At 43.0% G+C, this 21,555-nt stretch overlaps 1 protein-coding gene across 8 annotated transcripts in view; it reads left to right on the top strand.

The window, feature by feature from the left end:
- The first annotated feature begins 1,975 nt into the window (after positions 1-1,975).
- Ica1l (islet cell autoantigen 1 like) overlaps positions 1,976-21,555 on the top strand; it is a 64,098-nt gene continuing 44,518 nt past the window's right edge. Inside the window, exons 1-2 of one of the 8 annotated variants that reach the window (XM_085837684.1) lie at positions 2,185-2,316; positions 2,648-2,762. In XM_085837684.1, the coding sequence (XP_085693810.1) occupies positions 2,707-2,762 (56 nt within the window). In that variant the 5' untranslated portion in view covers positions 2,185-2,316; positions 2,648-2,706. Of the gene's footprint in view, positions 2,317-2,374; positions 2,763-21,555 lie in introns of those variants that run through there. The other 7 variants (XM_085837695.1, XM_085837702.1, XM_085837685.1 and 4 more) reach the window with 7 other exon arrangements.

The raw sequence follows: 21,555 nt of genomic DNA, 5'->3' as shown, positions 1-21,555 counted from the left end.
CTGTATTTCTTGGATGTTTTGAGTTAGGATCTTTTTGCATTTTACATTTTCCTTGATTGTTGTGCAGATGTTCTCTATGGAGTCTTCTGCACCTGAGATTCTCTCTTCCATCTCTTGTATTCTGTTGCTGATGCTGGTATCTATGGTTCCAGATTTCTTTCCTAGGGTTTCTATCTCCAGTGTTGCCTCATTTTGGGTTTTCTTTATTGTGTCTACTTCCCTTTTTAGGTCTAGTATGGTTTTGTTCATTTCCATCATCTGTTTGGATGTGTTTTCCTGTTTTTCATTAAGGACTTCTACCTGTTTGATTATGTTATCCTGTTTTTCTTTAAGGATTTGTAACTCTTTAGCAGTGTTCTCCTGCAATTCTTTAAGGGATTTTTGTGCTTCCTCTTTACTGTCTTCTACCTGTTTACCAGTCTTTCTTTGTATTTCTTTAAGTGTGTTATTAAAGTCCTTCTTGAAGTCCTCTACCATCATCAGGAGATATGCTTTTAGATCCGTGTCTAGCTTTTCCGGTGTGTTGGGGTGCCCTGGACTGGGCGAAGTGGGAGTGCTGGGTTCTGATGATGGTGAGTGGTCTTGGTTTCTGTTAGTAAGATTATTACGTTTACCTTTCGCCATCTGGTAATCTCTGGGGTTAGTTGTTATCGTTGTCACTGTTTAAAGATTGGAGAAGAAGCTGTGTTCCACTCACCAGCAGTCTCAAAATCCTGTGGCGGGGGTCGTGGGTAGCTGGCGGGTGTCAGCCGACCCTGTGCTTTAGCTACCCCGGTGCTGATCCGGCCGGATGAGGCCTGTGGCCCTACTCAGGCTGGTTTCTGCTTCCCTAACTAATGCAGTCTCAGGTCCCGCGCGCAATTGGATTGGAGCAGAAGCTGTGTTCCACTCACCAGAAGTCTTGAGATCCTGTGGTGGGTGTTGTGGGTAGCTGGCGAGTGTCAGCCGACCCTGCCTCCAGTAGCCTTTAATTCAAGGTCAGCAGTTCAGACTGCAGCTCACTCTTGCCATGGTTGTACTGTAGTCTTCCACATAAAGTTTTTGCCCATCTTTAGTCTTTTTCATTTTGTTCACCTGTTGCTTCGCTGACAGATGGACTCATTCAATAGCTGTGACTACCACTCGCTCCTTGCCTGGGCTCCTCTCTGGAGCCTTAGAAAGAGCTGCGGCCCCACTGACCCATCTCAGTATGACACAAGGAAGATCCGGAGAACTATAGTTGACCAATCATATCTGCTTCCTGCTAATTCATATTCCTCCAAGGATTTGGACTTTGAGGAGCAAGAGGAGCTATTTGACACTTTCTCAGAGGGGAAAATGTCCCAATATTGCATACAATTTCAAGTATTTGCCCATTATTTGAAATCCAAAATAGCTGTTGTAAGAATTTAAATTTATCTTAAAAGTTATAGTTCAAGTCAGTCCTTTATAGAAGAAGTATCTCTTTTTTCTAGCCTAAAACTTAAAAACTTACATACTACTTTGTAATTAATATTCAGTTTGGACCCTTACTTCGTGTAGTTCTCCATGACCCCTCAGATGGTTATCCTAAGAGTTAGGGGGGAAGCCGGGCTTCTGAGTTCGAGGCCAGCCTGGTCTACAAAGTGAGTGCCAGGACAGCCAGGGCTACACAGAGAAACCCTGTCTCAAAAAAACCAAAAAAGGGGGGGGGTGTCATTATCAGCCTATATATGTCATATATACAATTAATTCGTATATGTTGTAAACTTTTAAGAAAGTTGAACTTGGACGTTAAAACTTGAAAAGGAAAGCACTTTGAGTTTATTATTCCTTACCAGTAATAATTTTCCATTAGCCTTATTTCCATTTCCCCCCCTGGGGTTTTTAGGCTCAGACACCACTTTTTACTCTTGAAGTCAGTTATTAACAGATGAGGGTGTGACGCCCCGCGTGAACACTTGCCTCGCGCCGAGCCCTAGTACTAAGTGGCAACCAAGGCGCAGAGGCAGCGAGGGGAAGGCAGGAGCCGGGAGACAAGGCCAAGCCGGTCTTCCACGCACCCACCTCGGCTGCCTCGGCTCAGTGAGGGTCCGGGACTCAGCGCCTGGCGCCCGTCACATCTCACGAGCAAGCGACACCCAGGGCGCGCGGGCGGAGAGAGACGCCGGGGCGCGCAGAGCGGAGCCGAGCGGAGCGGCCGCGCGCAGGGCCGCGGGTTTAAATCTCCCGCCGCCGAGCCCCCCACCTCGGCGCACCGGCGCGGCGGGCGCGGGCTCGCGGGCGGCGGCTGGGCCGGTGCGCGGACGAACTCGGCGCGGCCCGAGCGGCGAGGAGCGGCGCGGCTCCGGCGGCGCGGTGAGGGTCCCGGGGTCTGGCCCTCCGTTCCCTCAGGGCGGCGGGCGGCGGTGGCCAAACCTGGTTCCCATGACGACGGCGGGCGGGGGCGCGGGCCGCGCGCTCTCCGTGTGCGGGCCTCAGGCGGCGGCCTCGGCCGGCCCGGCCGGTCCGCGGCGGGGGGCGTCTCCTGCGCTCCCTCCAGGGGAGAAGCCGCGGCCTGAGGCCTGCCTGGGCACTCCCGATGCGGGGCAGATGCTCACAGCCCTGCGTGCTTTCCTGCTGGCTGCCTATGTACGTCGCGCTTAATTTATTACTATTATTGTCCTGTTACGGGATGTCTTCTGGACAGACCAATTGCGGGATGGACGTGGTGAGAACTGAACCTAAGCAAAGCTGCGGGTCGTGGTGATGTCGGAATGCATCACCTCGCGGGGGGTGTCGGTGCACGAAGCCTCCTCTCCCAGGTAGGGACCCCAGCATCACCGCACGGATTCGGCTGGGGAAAAGCAGGCCAGGTGTCTCTGACCACTGACCTCACCTGGGTGACGATGCCTGCAGCCGATACCTGATGCTCTAAGAAAAATGGAGACGGGGGGGGGGGGGGGGGTGAAACAATCCTGCTTGGCGTTCTACCCGTGAGCTGTGGGCTTGCCAGGAGTGTGTGTGAATCGGGGATGCCATATAATGTATGATCTTAACGAACAAAATACACAACCTGTTAGCAACTCTGAGTCACTGAAATAGTTTGTGGGGAGATGGTGTTTCCCTGCGGTTTGGGCTCTATGTATTTAAGTATTGGATTATTTGATTCTGGCTTAAGCGAAGTATGTAAGGTAATATTACTTTAATTGCTTCACATCAATATTTAGCAGCTACAGGTACCTCGTTCTTTAATGGAAATTAGTTATATCTTTCAGTTATACATTTACTGGCCAAGTAAACATCTCCTAATGGTGGGTATATATATTTTATATAACCAAAGTTAAAAATAATCTTATATTAATTATCAGTTCATAACATTACCAGTTTTCTTTGAACTTTCTGTACTTATTTTAATAATGCAAAATGGGTTGTACATGTAGGTATTAGAAACAGCAAAGCACTGTCTAATTACCAGCAATCCTAACTGCTAGAGAAATCATTATAAGCTTTTTTAAAAAAGATTTATCTATTTACTTCATGTATGTAGGTACACTGTCACTGTTGTCAGACACACCAGAAGTTGGCATCGGATGCCCATTACAGATGGTTGTAGCCACCATGTGGTTGCTGGGAATTGAACTCAGGACCTCTGGAAGAGCAGTCAGTGCGCTTAACCACTGAGCCATCTCTCCAGCCCTAGAGAAATCATTATAATCTTAGAGTTAGAAGGGTGATGAGATCCCAGTTCAAAAAACAAAGCTAAACATGAGACTGATGGGAAAAGCAGAAATCCATATTTTCATTGTAGATGTTTGCCATGAAAATTAAATTTATTCCAGTGACTGAAGTAAGACCAAATATCAAAATGTGAAACATAATAGACTACATTGTTTTATACTACCAAACTCTGGTTTTCTGTAGTACATACACTGAGTAAAATCTTATTTTTAACTTCTCAACAGTATGTCTTCTTTAAATCTGTATTATTTATATATTCTTTAGCAACAGAAGGGATGTGTAAAGGACTTTAAAACATTTCTGAAATTGGAGATTCTCTTTATGTGAAGTAACTTTTGTTACCCTTTTCCCATTGGTCATTTGGTCATTTTCATTTATCATTTACATTTTGCCTTTTTTTCCAGTTGGCTTTTTTTTTTTTTTTAATCAGCTTACATTAAGTTTTACCTTTTTTCTGTAGTAAAACGTTCAGATTTCTGTTTAGGTCCAGTGTTTATAATTAAAAATCAGTTACCACCTATACACATCTTATTATTTTACCATTGTTGGCCCCTTTATAGAACACTAAGAAAAAAAGTTTAAAAGGTAGCTAAAAAGAAGACTAATGTAACATTTACGAAAGCCAACATTACCAACTATTAACATTTTGTTATATTTCTTTTTGGTATTTTATTTTTTGTTTGTTTGTTTGTTTTGTTTTGTTTTGTTGGTTTTTTGGAGACAAGGTTTCTCTGTGTAGCCCTGGCTGTCCTGGAACTCACTTTGTAGACCAGGCTGACCTCGAACTCAGAAATCCGCCTGCCTCTGCCTCCCAAGTGCTGGGATTAAAGGCGTGCGCCACCACACCCAACCCAAGTATGTTTTTTATATTATCATTTCCAGATTTGTACTTTGGGGGTTGTGATTGTTGCAGATTTTGACATTCTAGCTGATGGTGTTTGGAACTGTATTTTGATATTATGGCCTCATCTTAACTTTGGCCAGGTATAAGTCTATTCTGTTCTAAGCCACTACAATGAAGAAGCTACATAATTCTTGTAGTAGAGTGGGAAAAATATTACTTGTTATAGTTTTCAAGACAAGAACTCCTGATCCTCCTGCTTTTACCTCCTAAATGGCAGGTTTATGAGTGTGTGTGTGCAGCATACATATACACACATACACACACACACATACAAACACATACACACACACACACACACACACACATCAAGCCCACCTAAAAGTCATATTAAGTGTGTAATAGCTTAAGTCTAAGAAGTTGTGGATTTTATTTGAGAATACATTACTAATAGCTAAAAAGGGCTACCCCAGCCTTCATCTAGCATGGTTGGTTTCGTGGGAGAAGTCTTTGCCTCCATAGCTACTGACTGATTTGGTGGTAGTTGCTGAGTTGCTGAAGTTTAGAGTGGCTGTAACTGTAACAATTTTGGGCTTTCTGTTTGTTTTTATTTTTTTAATATAGGTGAAGTTTGCTATGCCAATTAACTGTTTTTTGGTTTTGTTTGTTTTGATTTTAGGTGGGCTTGATGTGAGTGTGTGTGTATGTGTAGTTATTTTTTTTAATATATGTGAAGTTTGCTATGCCAATTAACTGTTTTTTGGTTTTGTTTGTTTGTTTTTTTTTTGAGACAGGGTTTCTCTGTGTAGCCCTGGCTGTCCTGGAACTCATTCTGTAGACCAGGCTGGCCTTGAACTCAGAAATCTGCCTGCCTCTGCCTCCCAAGTGCTGGGATTAAATGCATGTGCCACCACTGACCAGCACCAATTAACTCTTTTAGGAATGATTTGTCTGTGGCTTGCAATACTAACAGTGCCTGGTAGCATAGCACTTTTTCAGTATAGGGCTGGCCCTTCAAACCCTGCATCTGCCTTATTAGCTAAACTTGTGTGACATTCTAAGTCTTTTGTTATTTCATCAGTGTCCTCTGTATCTTCACTAAGTCTCAAGAAGCCATTCCTTACCCAATGTTTTGTCATGAGATTGCTGTAACTCGCTACAGCTGCAGGCTCCTCGCCCAGCTGTAGTTCTCTTGTGACATTTGTCACATGTGCAGTTACATCAAGAGTTACTTCTCTTGATTGGTCAAAGTCATTTAAGAGTTCAGATAACTCTTCCAGACAACGGTTAATATGGATATTTGATCTCTTCTCCTACGTCCTAGATCAAAGCATCTAAGATGCTGACTTTTTGAAAGGTCTATCTAATTTCCTGGGTCTGTCATAGGAATGGATGCCACAGATCGGTAAAGTGCGTTTCTTTAACAGTAAGAGTTAAAAGTTGAAAGGACTCTTTGATCTGCTGGATGCAGAATGGATGCTATGTAGGCAAATGTGAAATCAACATGAATGTCATTGTAAGTCCCCATCAGAGCTCCTGGTGGCTAGGTGTGTTGCCAATGACCACTTAAAAACTAGTGTTTTGGTTTTTTAAATACAAATATAAGATGGTATGTCACTATGCTGCTCATGCTCAAGCAATCCTCCTGCCTCAGCAGCTGGGACAACGGAAACATACTACTGTGCCCAGCTTACCAGCAATACTTTGAAAGGATTCTTCTTTCCTGAACAGTGGCTTCAGCAGTAGGATTAAAACAGTTGACAAACAGGGCTGTGAATATAGGCCCTGTTACCCAGGCTTAGTCCCATTAGACAGCATAGTTGAAGCAAATGTACTATGACTCGTGTGTGTGTGTGTGTGTGTGTGTGTGATGTAAATGTCTTTGGGGAGGGGTTGACTAGGTATATATGTTATATAGGTGATATATTCATCTCTATATCAACAATTTCCTTTTAAGCAATTTTAAGTTCAGAGCATTAACTATATTTGCATGTTGTGGACATATATATGACAATTGCCTTGGTTTGGTTTTTCCTGTGTTACCCTGGCTGTCCTAGAACTAGGTCTGTAGACTAGGCTGATCTCAAACGCAGAGATCTGCCCGCCTCTGTCTCCTGAGTGCTGGGATTGAAAGGCCTGAGCTACCACAGCCCAGCAATGTAACTATGACCATTGTCAATTCCAAGAAAATTAGCTTACCCCTATCCATCTCTAAATGATGTCAGGAGTCTCTTAGCATTTTTGTAAACATTTTTATATATTTATTTATTTATTTATTTTTAAAGATGTACTTATTTTATGTATGTGAGTATACACTGTAGCTGTACAGATGGCCATGAACCTTCATGTGGGTGCTGGGAATTGAATTTTTAGGCCCTCTGCTTGCTCTGGTCAGCCCTGCTTGCTCTGACCCAAAGATTTATTTATTATTATGTATAAGTACACGGTAGCTGACTTCAGACACACCAGAAGAGGGCATCAGATCTCATTACAGATGGTTGTGAGCCACCATGTGGTTGCTGGGATTTGACTCCGGACCTTCAGAAGAGCAGTCAATGCTCTTATCCACTGAGCCATCTCACCAGCCCTGTAAACATTTTTTTTAAATCAGTGTTTTGTAGTTGGGGGGGGGGGGAGTACAAATCTTGTACCTCCTTGTTAAAGTTGTTTCTGCTTTATCTTATTATTATTATTATTAAACAACATGGCAATTTCAACATTTCTTTTTTGGGTACTTCATACTGGTGCCCAGAAATGCAGCCAATTTTGTTGTGAGTTCTTTTGTATGGTATAGTGTATTTTGGTCATATTTGCTCTCTTCCCCCAACTCTTCCCAGGTCACTCTCCCATACTTACTTTGTTGCCCCCACTCAAAAAAAAAGGGGGGCCATCAAGTTCAATTTGTGCCGCCTGTTTGTTCTTGGTGCATGCCTATGCACGGAGCATGGTGGATCTATGTCATGTGGGGGGCACATCCTAAAAGAAAACTGCCTGCCTCTCCTGGTAGTTGTCAATTACCAGTTGCTCCACAGCTGGGGGCGGGGATTGGAGGGACTTTGTGCCTACCTCTCCTCTCAATGCTGGAACTTTGTCTTGCTTGAGCTTGTGCAGGAGTTGTGCATGCTGTCACAACCTCGGAGGTCATGTGTGCCACTGCCCTGCTGTGTATGGAGAACACTTGTTCCTTCCAGTCACCTGCCACTTCACCTCTGGGGTCATTGCAGAAGAGGAGGTGGAGAGATTAGAAGAAACAGAGTGGCAGATGATCACTCTGATCCTTAAATGGCCTAGAATTTTCAGAATGATAAATGAGCCCTGGCTTCAACTTAGTCATCAGCCACCATTAGCCCAGCAAGAGAGCCATCCTGTCCTTTGAAGTCAGTATTGACTTCTCAAGCTGTGAAACTTCTAGATGGGTCTTCTCCAAACAGGCTTTTTTAAAATCTCTCTTAAAATCTGATGTTTAGTGTGGCCGTCTCAGTCATCTGAGCTGCATCTTCTGGGTAACTTGCTGCAGCTTCTGCATCAACACTGACTGCCTCACATTGCTCTTCATGTCTGTTCTAGTTTTCTTCCTGTTGCTACGATAAATATCATTGTAAATGTCGCTTTTATTTCCTCAGATGAAGTGATGAGATGAGAGCCTTACCCAAGCTGTGTGAGCACCTCCTTCTCTGTTCTAACTGCCCCTAGACCTAGGCCTGGAAGTTTCTAGCCTCCATACAACTTAATCTTCCAAGCTGACTGATTTAATCCAGCTTCTCTTGGCTTCAAACTGAATTGCTCTGCTTGCTTGTCTATTCTAGTTTCCTGGTTCATTCTCAGGCTTGCTTTCTTTTTCTTTCTTTCTTTCTTTCTTTCTTTCTTTCTTTCTTTCTTTCTTTCTTTCTATCTTTCTACGAGTACACTGTAGCTGTCTTCAGACAGACCAGAAGAGGGCATTGGATCCCATTACAGATGGTTGTGAGCCACCATGATTGCTGGGAATTGAACTCAGGACCTCTCAAAGACCAGTCAGTGCTCTTAACCACTGAGCCATCTCTCCAGCCCCTCTGGGTTTTTCTGTCTTCACCTGTGTCTAGCTTGTTCTCTCTGCAACCTGTCTCTGTAAAACTGGCCTGGTAAAACTGTCACACACCACACACACACCTACTCCCCCCCACCTCTCTTTCTTGTGCATTCTCTCTCTCTCTCTCTCTCTCTCTCTCTCTCTCTCTCTCTCTCCCCCTCCCTCCCTCCCTCCCTCTCCCCTTCCCCCTCCCCCTCTCCCTCTCCCTGCCTCTCTTTCTTGTGCATTCTCTCTCTCTCTCTCCCTCCCTCCCTCCCTCCCTCCTTCCCTCCCTCTCTCCTTCCCCCTCCCCCTCTCCCTCTCCCTGCCTCTCTTTCTTGTGCATTCTTGAGAGTTGGTCATGCCCTATCTCTGACTTACTCTGTCAAATATTTTTCTGACTTGTTACTTTAGTTGCCCCTCAATTAGACCTCACTTTCAAACATGGCTTCTTTCTCCTTCAAACTAACCTTACCTTCATTGTTAAGGAGTAAGGTGTGTGCTAAGGTTGTGTCTGCATTCTAACCAGATTGCACAGATCTGGAAGCCTCTGGATGTGATTCCTGGCCAGAGCACGCACGTTGCTGGATTAAACTTCCTCTACACACTCTGACCAAAGGCACTTTAGAGGAGGAAAGGGTTATTTTACTTACATTTCAGGTCACAGTCCATCACTGAGGGAAGTCTGGGTAGGAGCTCACGTAAAACCTAAAGTGGAAGCTATGGAGGAACATTGCATGTTGGCTCATTTACCCTTCATATCAGACATAGCGACTGGCCAATCTGATGGAAGCATTTTTTTTTTTTTTTTTGAAATGGGTTTCTCTGTGTAGCCCTGCGATCCACCTGCCTCTGCCTTCTGAATGCTGGTATTAAAGGTGTGCAAAAGGTGTGTAACACAACGCCCAGCTGACGGAGGCAGTTCAAGGAACCCGAGGTTCCCCCTTTTCCGCTGACTCTAGGTTGTAGCAGGTTGACTGCTGGAGCTAAGCAGGACAGTGTTACAGAGATGGCACCTTTCCTTCTCCTCCTGAATTAGAGTTGAATGTGTCTGCACAAGCCTGCATTTCCAGCACTCAGTAGACGGAGGCAAGAGAATCCAGGCCAGCCCAATGTAGAAGGCAAGACCCTGTCTCAAGAATGAAGCAAAAAGCGACAATCTCACAAACCAGACTGGTAACTACAAACTTTGTTTCCCCTGCAGCTTCCTCACCTCTCCATAACTTTATCAAATTGGAGGGAGGTGAGGCTTCTCCTGGATTAGGCTTTGGTAAGAGAGATTTAGCTGGTATGATCTGTCCAAACCTCTAGACCTGTTTCTGTCGTCCTGGTCTGCTCTCTCGTTATTTGCGTGTCCACTGGGGCGGCACTTGGAGTTTACTCCAAGAGTGCTTGCTTTCCAGCAAAAGTTTCTAGAAAGATCCAAGCATGGCACCAAGGGACACGTTGGGACCCTTTTTTAAGTTTAGTGCCCATGCATCTAACACAGTGACTCTGATGGCACCTTGGCCTGTTTTTAGAACACCATAGGGAAGAATTGGTTTCCTATGGAACTGCCAGGCACACACTGGGGGCATAGAGATGTATCATCTGACGCCCTCTTCTGGTGCAGCTACAGTGTAATTAGATATAATAAATAATCTTTTAAAAAAGAAAAAAGAAATGTACTGCCTCATATGTGGAAGTGTCGATGAGGGGGCAGAAAGGCTTGGGAAATTCACCCCCAGGACAACACCTGGGGTTCCCACCTAGGGTACTCAGCAGCCTGTTATTATTTCTGGAGTTGATAGAGTCAGAGCCTTGGCTTTGAGTAGGCAGGGCTACCTGACCTCAATCAACCAATTAAACCGACAGATAAACAAGGGGGGAAAAAAGAATGTTTGCTTTCGTTGACAGGCAGCTGTTGATTGAGTGTAGGGGCCAGCTCTCAGCTTGTAGCTTCCAACCTAGCTCTCTCACTTTAATTCCTAGCACCTGATTTACAGTGAGATCTGCCACTTGTACTTTGCTGGAAGGTTGGGAGTCCTCTACAGGATTATTAGCTGGGGCTGGAGCTGGCTCAACAGTTAAAGAGCATTGACTGCTCTTCCAGAGGTCCTGAGCTCAATTCCCAGCAACCATATGGTGGCTCACAACCATCTGTAGTGGGATATGATGCCCCCTTCTGGTGTGTCTGAAGACGGCTACAGTGTACCTTTTTTTTTTTTAAGGAATTATTTATTATTTATATGTAAGTACACTGTAGCTGTCTTCAGACACTCCAGTAGAGGGCGTCAGATGTCATTTCAGATGGTTGTAAGCCACCATGTGGTTGCTGGGATTTGAACTCAGGACCTTCATAAGAACAGTCAGTGCTCTTACCCGCTGAGCCATCTCTCCAGTCCCCAACAGTGTACTAATGTACAAAAAAATCAGTAAAGTTTTAAAAAAAGTATTATTAGCTGATGCAATTCTATAACTGTCTTGCCCCAGGTAAAGAGAGTGATCTAGGGGAAGAGCTGATGGCTGGGGCAGTCAGATATCCATTTACTTAGTTGACTGTATGTATGGCTTAGGTTCATTGTACCCTAAGCTACTTGTAATTGTAGTCACAGCTCACCAGATGTTGTGTGACTTCTTCTGGGGAGACATCTGTTCACTTGAGATGGGTCACTCATGGCAGAAACAAGTGATTCAGCCCAAGTCTAACTCGGGGACCCAGAGCTTCCCTGAGGATGTTTACAGATGGGAGGTTAACTGCTCAGAATTAACTGCTTTTGTATCCTGGGGAGAGGAAGGGCTCATGAGTCCTGTGTGTTGCCTTGTGAGCCCTTCATGTTCATTTCTATGTGCCTCATGAACCCTTTCAACAACCCTCATCTTCCATAGGAGAACACGAGCAGAACTAATCTCGCGAGAATTTCTTGAGGGTGATCATATTTGCTCTGATGGCAATGGGGAAGGACAGCATTCCATAATACCATAACATATAACAATAATGATAAAAGTTCAATGCTGAAAGGTTTAGCAGAACGTGACACAAACACAGCATAAGCACACGCTGCTGAGGAAACGATGTGTGGTACAGTGTGAAGGTGCAGTGTGAAGGACGGGGGAGCAAAACCTAAACATCCTAAGTTGCATTTATGCCTTCATATCTAATAGACATACTTGTATATATTTTAAATATTCTTTGTTTGTGATTTGAGATAATGCCAAGTCTGAAGACAGTGTATATCCATCAACAGTAAACAGGCACCACCCAAACAAGAGTGTTAGGTAGCCATTCCTGTTATCTTCCAGCTAGGAGACAATTCCCTATGGCCGTCTTTGCCCCTCAGCACCTGACACAGCACTTGCTTTCCCTCCATGCAGAACTAGGTCTCCAGCTCAGGGCCTCACAACATTCCAGGCAGTTTCTCTCAGAGAGTTACACCCTTACCCTCACTTTTACCATCTTCTGTTAAGAGTGGATGTCTGAGCCAAGATAAATTCCTTAATTTGGAAGCACTGACAGCATTTGTTACTGTCTTTGAAGCTGAGGGAACTTCACAAGGCATCCCAGTCTGGATCATTAGGAGTTTTAGTGTAGGCCTGTCTTTCCCCTTTAGTGTTATATTCAGTTATCCAAAGTATCTGCATCTCTCTGTCCAGCGTTATTACTTCTTAGATCTGCCGTCCTTGTTCTAACCGTGCTGTTCAAATCAAGCCCCCTTACCACCTTTGCAGTTCTGAACCTCCCCAGCGGCTCTCCACATAGTGGTTCTGCCTGTGTGCTGTGTCCTTCAAATCCTATAGGCCTTTCCTGTCCTTTTTCTTTGCTTGTTTTGGAGACAGGGTCTCTCTGTGTAGCCCCAGCTGTCTTGAAACGCTGCTCTGTAAACTAGGCTGGCCTTGAACTTGGAGATCTACTGTCCTCTGTGCTGGGGTTAAAGGTGTGCATTACCATACCCAGCTGCTTTTTCTTACCTCTTGTTTCTCTCAACTCTCAACAGTTGTATGGAGTTATCTTGTATTTATCTGCACCAGCTCTTCAAACTTGTATTTTATGGAACTAATTTTTAAGAATTTTAAATGTTACTGTTATGGTGGTTTCTTTTGCTTTCATGTAGTGCTGCTTTTTCTTGTCATTTGTTTTGTACATTATTTATTGTTGAATGGGGCCATCCTGTTCTGGCCTGATCTTTGCCTGAGTGGTATGTGCAGAGCCACCATCAGCCCTTCCTGTTCACCTGGCGTTTGGAGGGCTCCTATAGAGTCTGCACTGGACACTGGGTGCTGAGGATTGTCCTCTGCTGTGATTGGCTGCTGGGTGCTTCAGTTCCCAAGGGTTCTGGAGGCTGACAAGGCTGCCTGACAGTGGGTTCATTTTGGTCTGATGTGCTTCCTGTCTCTGTTTTCTACATAACGATGCCTTGCCTCTGGGCAAGAATTATTTTTAAACATCCCATAAGCTGCCCTGAATTTTAGGGTGCCCAATCCTTCTTGCCTTTTTAATCCTGAGGTTAAAATTAAAGCATTTGGACTGATGGATTTTTTTATTATTTTTTGCATTTTTATTAGGTATTTTCTTCATTTACATTTCAAATGCTATCCCAAAAGTCTCCCCCCCCCACTCCCCTACCCACCCACTCCCACTTCTTGGCCCTGGTGTTCCCCTGTACTGAGGCATATAAAGTTTGCAAGACCAAGGGGCCTCTCTTCCCAGTGATGGCCGACTAGGCCATCTTCTGCTACATATGCAGCTAGAGACACGAGCTCTGGGGGTACTGGTTAGTTCATATTGTTGTTCCACCTATAGGGCTGCAGACCCCTTTAGCTCCTTGGATACTTTCTCTAGCTCCTCCATTGGGGGCCCTGTGTCCCATCCAATAGCTGACTGTGAGCATCCACTTCTGAGTTTGCCAGGCACTGGCATAGCCTCACAAGAGACAACTATATCAGGGTCCTTTCAGCAAAATCTTGCTGGTGTATGCAATAGTGTCTGTGTTTGGAGGCTGATTAGGGGATGGATCCCCGGGTGCGGCAGTCTCTAGATGGTCCATCCTTTCAGGTCTGGGGTTACAGGTGCAGCCACTATTCCCAGCATTTATGTGGGTTCTGTCATAAACAACCGTGTGAAGAGATCATGTGACAAGGAACCAAAGACAAGCAAAGCATATGCGATAGGCCTTGTGGGTATGCATCAGAAGGGCTCCTACACCTACCAAATGAATTCCAGAAGGGTGTGGAGAGGTCTGTTGTATAAAAACTTAATCCTGACCCAGGGTTTCTATACCATTTTGGACCATTTAGTTCCCAGATAAAAAAGCACACACAACCTTTATATTTACAATAAGCCTTAAACAGTACAAAAGTTAGACAGCTTCCTACCTTCTATGCTGTTAGAATCTACTTTCCTATCGATGACCCCGAGTTATTACTTATTATTATGTTTCATCTGGGCTGCTCTTAACTCCAATTAGCCAGCCCTCAAGGCCACGTTCTCTTCACTCCTAACCCATGGTGGCTTCTTCCTCCTCCTGTACCTTCTTCCACCATCCCAAAGCTCTCGAAACCTAAACCCCACCCATGTCTCTTCTGCCCAGCTATTGGCTGTCAGCATCTTTATTTACCAATCAGAAATAACTTGGAGATACTCAACATCTACATTTGGACTCTGTGTCTGGAGCAACTAGTCTTAGAGGCCTCAATTAGCATTAGAATACAAGCTGCAGTAGGCCAACCCACTACTAACTGCCAAAACATAAGTAATAAACTTTGCACTTAAAACAGAGAAACCCTGTCTTGAAAAACCAAAAAAAAAAAAAAAAAAAGACAGGATTAATATTTTGCCTCCCATCTTCCTTCCTAGTCACTGGGATGATAGTGAGGCAAGCACACAATCAAAGCAAAACAAACAACACGTGTGTGCTCAAGGCAGCAGCAAATGCCAGACACGCCCTGGGAACATGAGGGATTTTAGTATTCCTGGAAGACAACGTGACAATAAAATTTTTTTTGACTGAAAGCAAAATAGAGAAACAATATTCATAAAGCAAGCTGCTATAAATAAGGTAGTCAGTTTTCCCAGGAGATCTATGGGCTAACAATAATAGATAATTAGTCACTCTCCTGTACACACCCAATAGCTAGCCAAAAGACTAGCTGAGTTTTCCCTTTGGTAAGGGAAAATGGCTATTCTCTAAAGAAATTAGGAGTCATCTGGGGCCAGCAAGGTGGCTCAGCAGGTGAGGGCTCCACCCCAAGCCCAACAGAAGAGGAAGACCAACTCCTACAAGTTTTCCTCTGACATCCATGTGTACCAGGAACAGCGAGTGCACGCGCGTGTGCACACACACACACTGTACAAAAAATAGCCTAGCCAGATGTTAGCATTTCTGAAAGTACCTTAATCATTCATTCTGAGCTTTATGTCTTTTTTTTTTTTTTTTTTTTTTTTTTTGGTTTTTCGAGACAGGGTTTCTCTGTGTAGCCCTGGCTGTCCTGGCACTCACTTTGTAGACCAGGCTGGCCTTGAACTCAGAAATCCGCCTGCCTCTGCCTCCCGAGTGCTGGGATTAAAGGCATGCGCCACCACGCCCGGCTTTGGTTGGTTTTCTTTTCACCATCTTTAAGTATAGCTTCCCCCCCGCCCCTCTTCTGATACAGGGTTTCTCTGTGTAGCCCGGGCTGTTCTGGAACTTGCTCTGTAGACCAGGCTGGCCTCTAGAGATTGGCTTGCCTCTGTCTCACAAGTGCCTGGATTAAAGCTGTGCACCACCACCACCAGGCTTTCTATTTTACTTAACTTTACTATTTTATTGAGAACCCATCTCTTATCTGTATTTTTGTTTCATTGTGTTTTTATTTTTTTTCTCCCCCGCCCCCCAGGACAGGGTTTCTCTCTGTTGCCCTAGCTGTCCTGGAACTCTGTAGAGGCCTTGAGCTCACAGAGATCCTCCTGTCTCTGCCTCCTGTGAGCTGAAATTAAAGGTGTGTTCCATTATTTGCCAAGTTTCATTGTTTTTCATTATAAATTTTCTTATCTGGACTTGTGGTTTCGGTCTGTTATCTCAGCTCTCAAGATGTTGAGGCAGGAGCATCGCCTTGAGTTCAAAGTCAACTTGATCTACATAGTAAATTAGGGAGTTCCAGATCAGCCTGAGCTACAGAGTAAAATCTCTTTAAAAAATTATAATAATAATACTTTTTTTTTCTATTTTCATAGTGTTTTCTTTGCTATTTTTCCTGTCTTTGGATTTAAACAGTTTGTCTATGATGTACCTGTTTATAATTTTATTTGTATTATCCTACCTAGGTTTATCTACCTCATTGCATTTATACGTCATGACTGACACAAGTGTGAGGGCTGTCGTGTTTCTCTCCCACTCTGTCTTGCCTTTTTCTCTTGGCTGTTCTCTTCCACACTGCTTGTGCCTCTCTTCTGAAATCTGATCCTGTTTGTGGGTCACTTTGATTTTATGTCTGTTGTCTTCACTTTGCTCTTAGACCATTTCAGACAGTTTTACTTGTTTAATTATTTAAACAGAGTCTCACTTTGTATCCCAGGCTGCCTTGACCATGAGATCCTCCTGCCTCAGTCTCCCAAGTATTGGAATTATATGACACTGGCTAGCTAATCAATTTTTAAGATTAATTTATTTTATGTGTAGATGTTTTGCCTGCATGTAATTATGTACACCAAGTGTATCTGCATGTTTTTACATGATCACGTGCACCGCCCAGCTTTGGTATATATTTTTAAGATCTGCTATGGCATCTCCTTATTTTTATTCCTTTGTGGGTTTTTTGTTTGTTTGTTTGTTTGTTTGTTTAGGTGAATGTCACATCATACGTGGTTGAGTTGGATTGTGGCTTTTAGCTTTTCAGGACTTTATCTTTTAATTGAGTTTGATTTTTATATTAATGGGGATTGAACCCAGGGCCTCATATGTGCAGACAACACTCTGACGCCAAGTGCTAGACTTTTTTATGGCTCGGGATGCTTTGTGTTTAAAAAGAAGTCTGAAAGAATGAATTTATAAAATTCCTAGCCAAATGGATGGACCTGGAGGGCATCATCTTGAGTGAAATAACACAATCACAAAAGAACTCACACAATATGTATTCACTGATAAGTGGATATTAGCCCAAAACTTAGGATACCCAAGATATAAGATACAATTTGATAAACACATGAAACTCAAGAAGAATGAAGACCAAAGTGTGGACACTGTGCACCTTCTTAGAATTGGGAACAAAACACCCAGGGAAGGAGTTACAGAGACAAAGTTCGTAGCTGTGATGAAAGGATGGACCATTTAGAGACTGCCGTATCCAGGGATCCATCCCATAATCAGCTTCTAAATGCTGACACCATTGCATACACTAGCAAGATTTTGCTGAAAGGACCCAAATATAGCTGTCTCTTGTGAGACGATGCCGGGGCCTAGCAAACACAGGAGTGGATGTTCACAGTCAGCTATTGGATGTATCACAGGGCTCCCAATGGAGAAGCTAGAGAAAGTACCCAAGGAGCTAAAGGGATCTGCAACCCTATTGTTGGAACAACATGATGTACTAACCAGAACCCCGGAGCTCTTGTCTCTAGCTGCATATGTATCGAAAGATGGCCTAGTCGGCCATCAATGGAAAGAGAGGCCCACTGGACTTGCAAACTTTATATGCCCCAATATAGGGGAATGCCAGGGCCAAAAGAATGGGAATGGGTGGGTAGGGAAGTGGGGGGCGCTATGGGGGACTTTTGGGATAGCATTGGAAATGTAATTGAGGAAAATATGTAATAAAAATATTAAAAATCAAAAAAAAAAAGGAAAAAAAAGGAAAAAAAAGAAAAAGAACATAAAGCCTGAGACAGTGTTTCTTCTATAGACATTGAGAAGAGGTGTGTTGGGACTTGGTGTGTTGATCATAGGAATGATTTTGGGGGAAGTCAATAGAAAGTAGCTTTCGCTTGAGTAGCGCAGCCCTATAAATGATTGGCTCTGTGACCTTAGACTTGAGATGCTATTTGATTATTCATTAAATAAATATTTCTAAATGTTTAAGAAAAAAAAAATAAAAAAATAAAAAAATAAAAAAAAAATAAAAAAAAAATAAAAAGAAGTCTGTGTGTCGTTTTAAATAACACAGCCATACTCTAACATTGGTGCTGCTTAGACCAGGTCTCCTTACTCTCCACTCCTCTCTGGCTTGTTTATCTTGCGGGGTATTGCTTGCTCTTGTTTGGCCCTGGAAATTTAGAAATTAGCCTTCTTTTAACTTAATTAGTGCTTTAGAATAAAAGGGAAATGAACCTGGGTGTTTGGAGAGTGTTTGGTTGTTCATTTGTTTGTTTTTCCAGCAAGGGAAAATACAATGACTGAGTCACCCGCTTCTCTGTTCTGTTCCCCCAGTTCACAGGACTAGGTTGGGCTCTAGTATCAAACAATTATTATTGTTTCTTTCTTAGCATCTTTACAAAATGCCTTGAATGCATCATTTCCTCATATGTAACTATGTTAAAGGAGTCACTGAGACATCTGCTTTATGATGATGTCTCTTCCATAGCAGCTCTCCTTCATATTTATTTATTTATTTTACTTTTGTTTGTTTGTTTTTCAAGACAGGGTTTCACTGTGTAGCCCTGGCTATCCTAGAACTTGCTCTGTAGATCAGCTCAGAGATCTGTCTGCCTCTGCCTCCGAAGTGCTAGGATTAAAAGCATAAACCACCACCGGGCTCATTTTTATTGTTTTGTTGGATATTAAAGCATTTCTTTACTATTTAAAGAAGTGCATGTATCCAAATCTTTACATATAACAATAGGTACAGAACAGCTTTGTAAAGATGTGATAGTTATAGGAAATGTGTGTGTATAAATTTCTTCATTTTTCAGTATACTGCAAAGTAAAAAAATTAGGGATTAATAAGCTAAGATATGTTTACTAGTAGATATTGATCAAATAGAATTATTTCTAGCCATAATTATAAAATCTTAACAATTATATCAGCTTTGTTTCATAACCAAAATATAGTAATATTAATCTCTTATCTTTGTCTAGTTGTAACTATAAAATAAACCTAAATCATATAAAGCAAGCATTATGCTTATATTTAATATCATTTTGGTTTGTCAATAAAATACATACTCGTTAGATATTTATTATGTTTTTAAGTACATTATATTTTTAATCTATGGGTAAGTTTTTTTTTCTTTTTTTTTTATTAGGTATTTACCTCAATTACATATCCAATACTATCCAAAAAGTCCCCAATACACTCCCCCACCCAGTCCCCCACCCACCCACCCCCACCCCTTGGCCCTGGCATTCCCCTTTACTGGGGCATATAAAGTTGGCAAGTCCAATGGGCCTCTCTTTCCAGTGATGGCCGACTAGGCCATCTTTTGATAGAAATGCAGCTAGAGTCAAGAGCTCTGGGGTACTGGTTAGTTCATAATAATGATCCACCTATGGGGTTGCAGTTCCCTTTAGCTCCTTGGGTATTTTCTCTAGCTCCTCCATTGGGGGCCCTGTGATCCATCCAATAGCTGACTGTGAGCATCCACTTCTGTGTTTGCTAGGCCCCGGCATTGTCTCACAAGAGACAGCTATATCTGGATCCTTTCAGCAAAATCTTGCTAGTGTATGCAATGGTGTCAGCGTTTGGAAGCTGATTATGGGATGGATCCCTGGATGTGGCAGTCTTTAGATGGTCCATGCTTTCTTCACAGCTCCAAACTTTATCTCTGTAACTCTTTCCATGGGTGTTTTGTTACCAATTCCAAGAAGGGGCACAGTGTCCACACTTTGGTCTTCGTTCTTCTTGAGTTTCATGCGTTTAACAAATTGTATCTTATATCTTGGGTATCCTAAGTTTTGGGCTAATATCCACTTATCAGTGAGTACATATTGTGTGAGTTCCTTTGTGAATATGTTACCTCACTCAGGATGATGCCCTCCAGGTCCATCCATTTGGCTAGGAATTTCATAAATTCATTCTTTTTAATAGCTGAGTAGTACTCCATTGTGTAAATGTACCACATTTTCTGTATCCATTCCTCTGTTGAGGGGCATCTGGGTTCTTTCCAGCTTCTGGCTATTATAAATAAGGCTGCTATGAACATAGTGGAGCATGTGTCCTTCTTACCCGTTGGAACATCTTCTGGATATATGCCCAGGAGAGGTATTGCTGGATCCTCTGGTAGTATTATGTCCAATTTTCTGAGGAACCGCCAAACTGATTTCCAGAGTGGTTGTACCAGCTTGCAATCCCACCAACAATGAAGGAGTGTTCCTCTTTCTCCACATCCGCGCCAGCATCTGCTGTCACCTGAATTTTTGATCTTAGCCATTCTGACTGGTGTGAGGTGGAATCTCAGGGTTGTTTTGATTTGCATTTCCCTGATGATTAAGGATGTTGAACATTTTTTCAGGTGCTTCTCTGCCATTCGGTATTCCTCAGGTGAGAATTCTTTGTTCAGTTCTGAGCCCCATTTTTTAACGGGGTTATTTGATTTTCTGGAGTCCACCTTCTTGAGTTCCTTATATATATTGGATATTAGTCCCCTATCTGATTTAGGATAGGTAAAGATCCTTTCCCACCTTTGGTGGTCTTTTTGTCTTATTGACGGTGTCTTTTGCCTTGCAGAAGCTTTGCAACTTTATGAGGTCCCATTTATCGATTCTCGATCTTACAGCACAAGCCTTTGCTGTTCTATTCAGGAATTTTTCCCCTGTACCCATATCTTCGAGGCTTTTCCCTCCTTTCTCCTCTATAAGTTACAGTGTCTCTGGTTTTATGTGGAGTTCCTTAATCCACTTAGATTTGACCTTGGTACAAGGAGATAGGAATGGATCAATTCGCATTCTTCTACATGATAACCGCCAGTTGTGCCTGCACCATTTGTTGAAAATGCTGTCTTTTTTCCACTGGATGGTTTTTGCTCCCTTGTCAAAGATCAAGTGACCATAGGTATGTGGGTTGATCTCAGGGTCTTCAATTCTGTTCCATTGGTCTACTTATCTGTCGTTATACCAGTACCATGCAGTTTTTATCACAATTGCTCTGTAGTACAGCTTTAGGTCAGGCATGGTGATTCCACCAGAGGTTCTTTTATCCTTGAGAAGAGTTTTTGCTATCCTAGGTTTTTTGTTGTTCCAGATGAATTTGCAGATTGCCCTTTCTAATTCGTTGAAGAATTGAGTTGGAATTTTGATGGGGATTGCATTGAATCTGTAGATTGCTTTTGGTAAGATAGCCATTTTTACAATGTTGATCCTGCCAATCCATGAGCATGGGAGGTTTTTCCATCTTCTGAGATCTTCTTTAATTTCTTTCTACAGGGACTTGAAGTTCTTGTCATACAGATCTTTCACTTCCTTAGTTAGAGTCACGCCAAGGTATTTTATATTGTTTGTGACTATTGAGAAGGGTGTTGTTTCCCTAATTTCCTTCTCTGCCTGTTTATCCTTTGTGTACAGAAAGGCCATTGACTTGCTTGAGTTAATTTTATATCCAGCTACTTCACCGAAGCTATTTATCAGGCTTAGGAGTTCTCTGGTGGAATTTCTAGGGTCACTTATGTATACTATCATATCATCTGCAAAAAGCGATATTTTGACTTCTTTTCCGATTTGTATCCCCTTGATCTCCTTTTGTTGTCTAATTGCTCTGGCTAGGACTTCAAGTACAATGTTGAATAGGTAGGGAGAGAGTGGGCAGCCTTGTCTAGTCCCTGATTTTAGTGGGATTGCTTCCAGCTTCTCACCATTTACTTTGATGTTGGCTACTGGTTTGCTGTATATTGCTTTTATCATGGTTAGGTATGGGCCTTGAATTCCTGATCTTTCCAAGACTTTTATCATGAATGGGTGTTGGATTTTGTCAAATGCTTTTTCAGCATCTAACGAGATGATCATGTGGTTTTTGTCTTTGAGTTTGTTTATATAATGGTTTACATTGATGGATTTTCGTATATTGAACCATCCTTGCATCCCTGGGATGAAACCTACTTGGTCAGGAT

The sequence above is a fragment of the Mus caroli genome, unplaced genomic scaffold (assembly GCF_978045245.1).
Source record: "Mus caroli unplaced genomic scaffold, Mus_caroli_1 scaffold_1, whole genome shotgun sequence".
Classification (NCBI taxonomy): Eukaryota; Metazoa; Chordata; class Mammalia; order Rodentia; family Muridae; genus Mus; species Mus caroli.
Note: the sequence above shows the minus strand (reverse complement) of the source record. Positions and strands in the feature narration are given on the sequence as shown.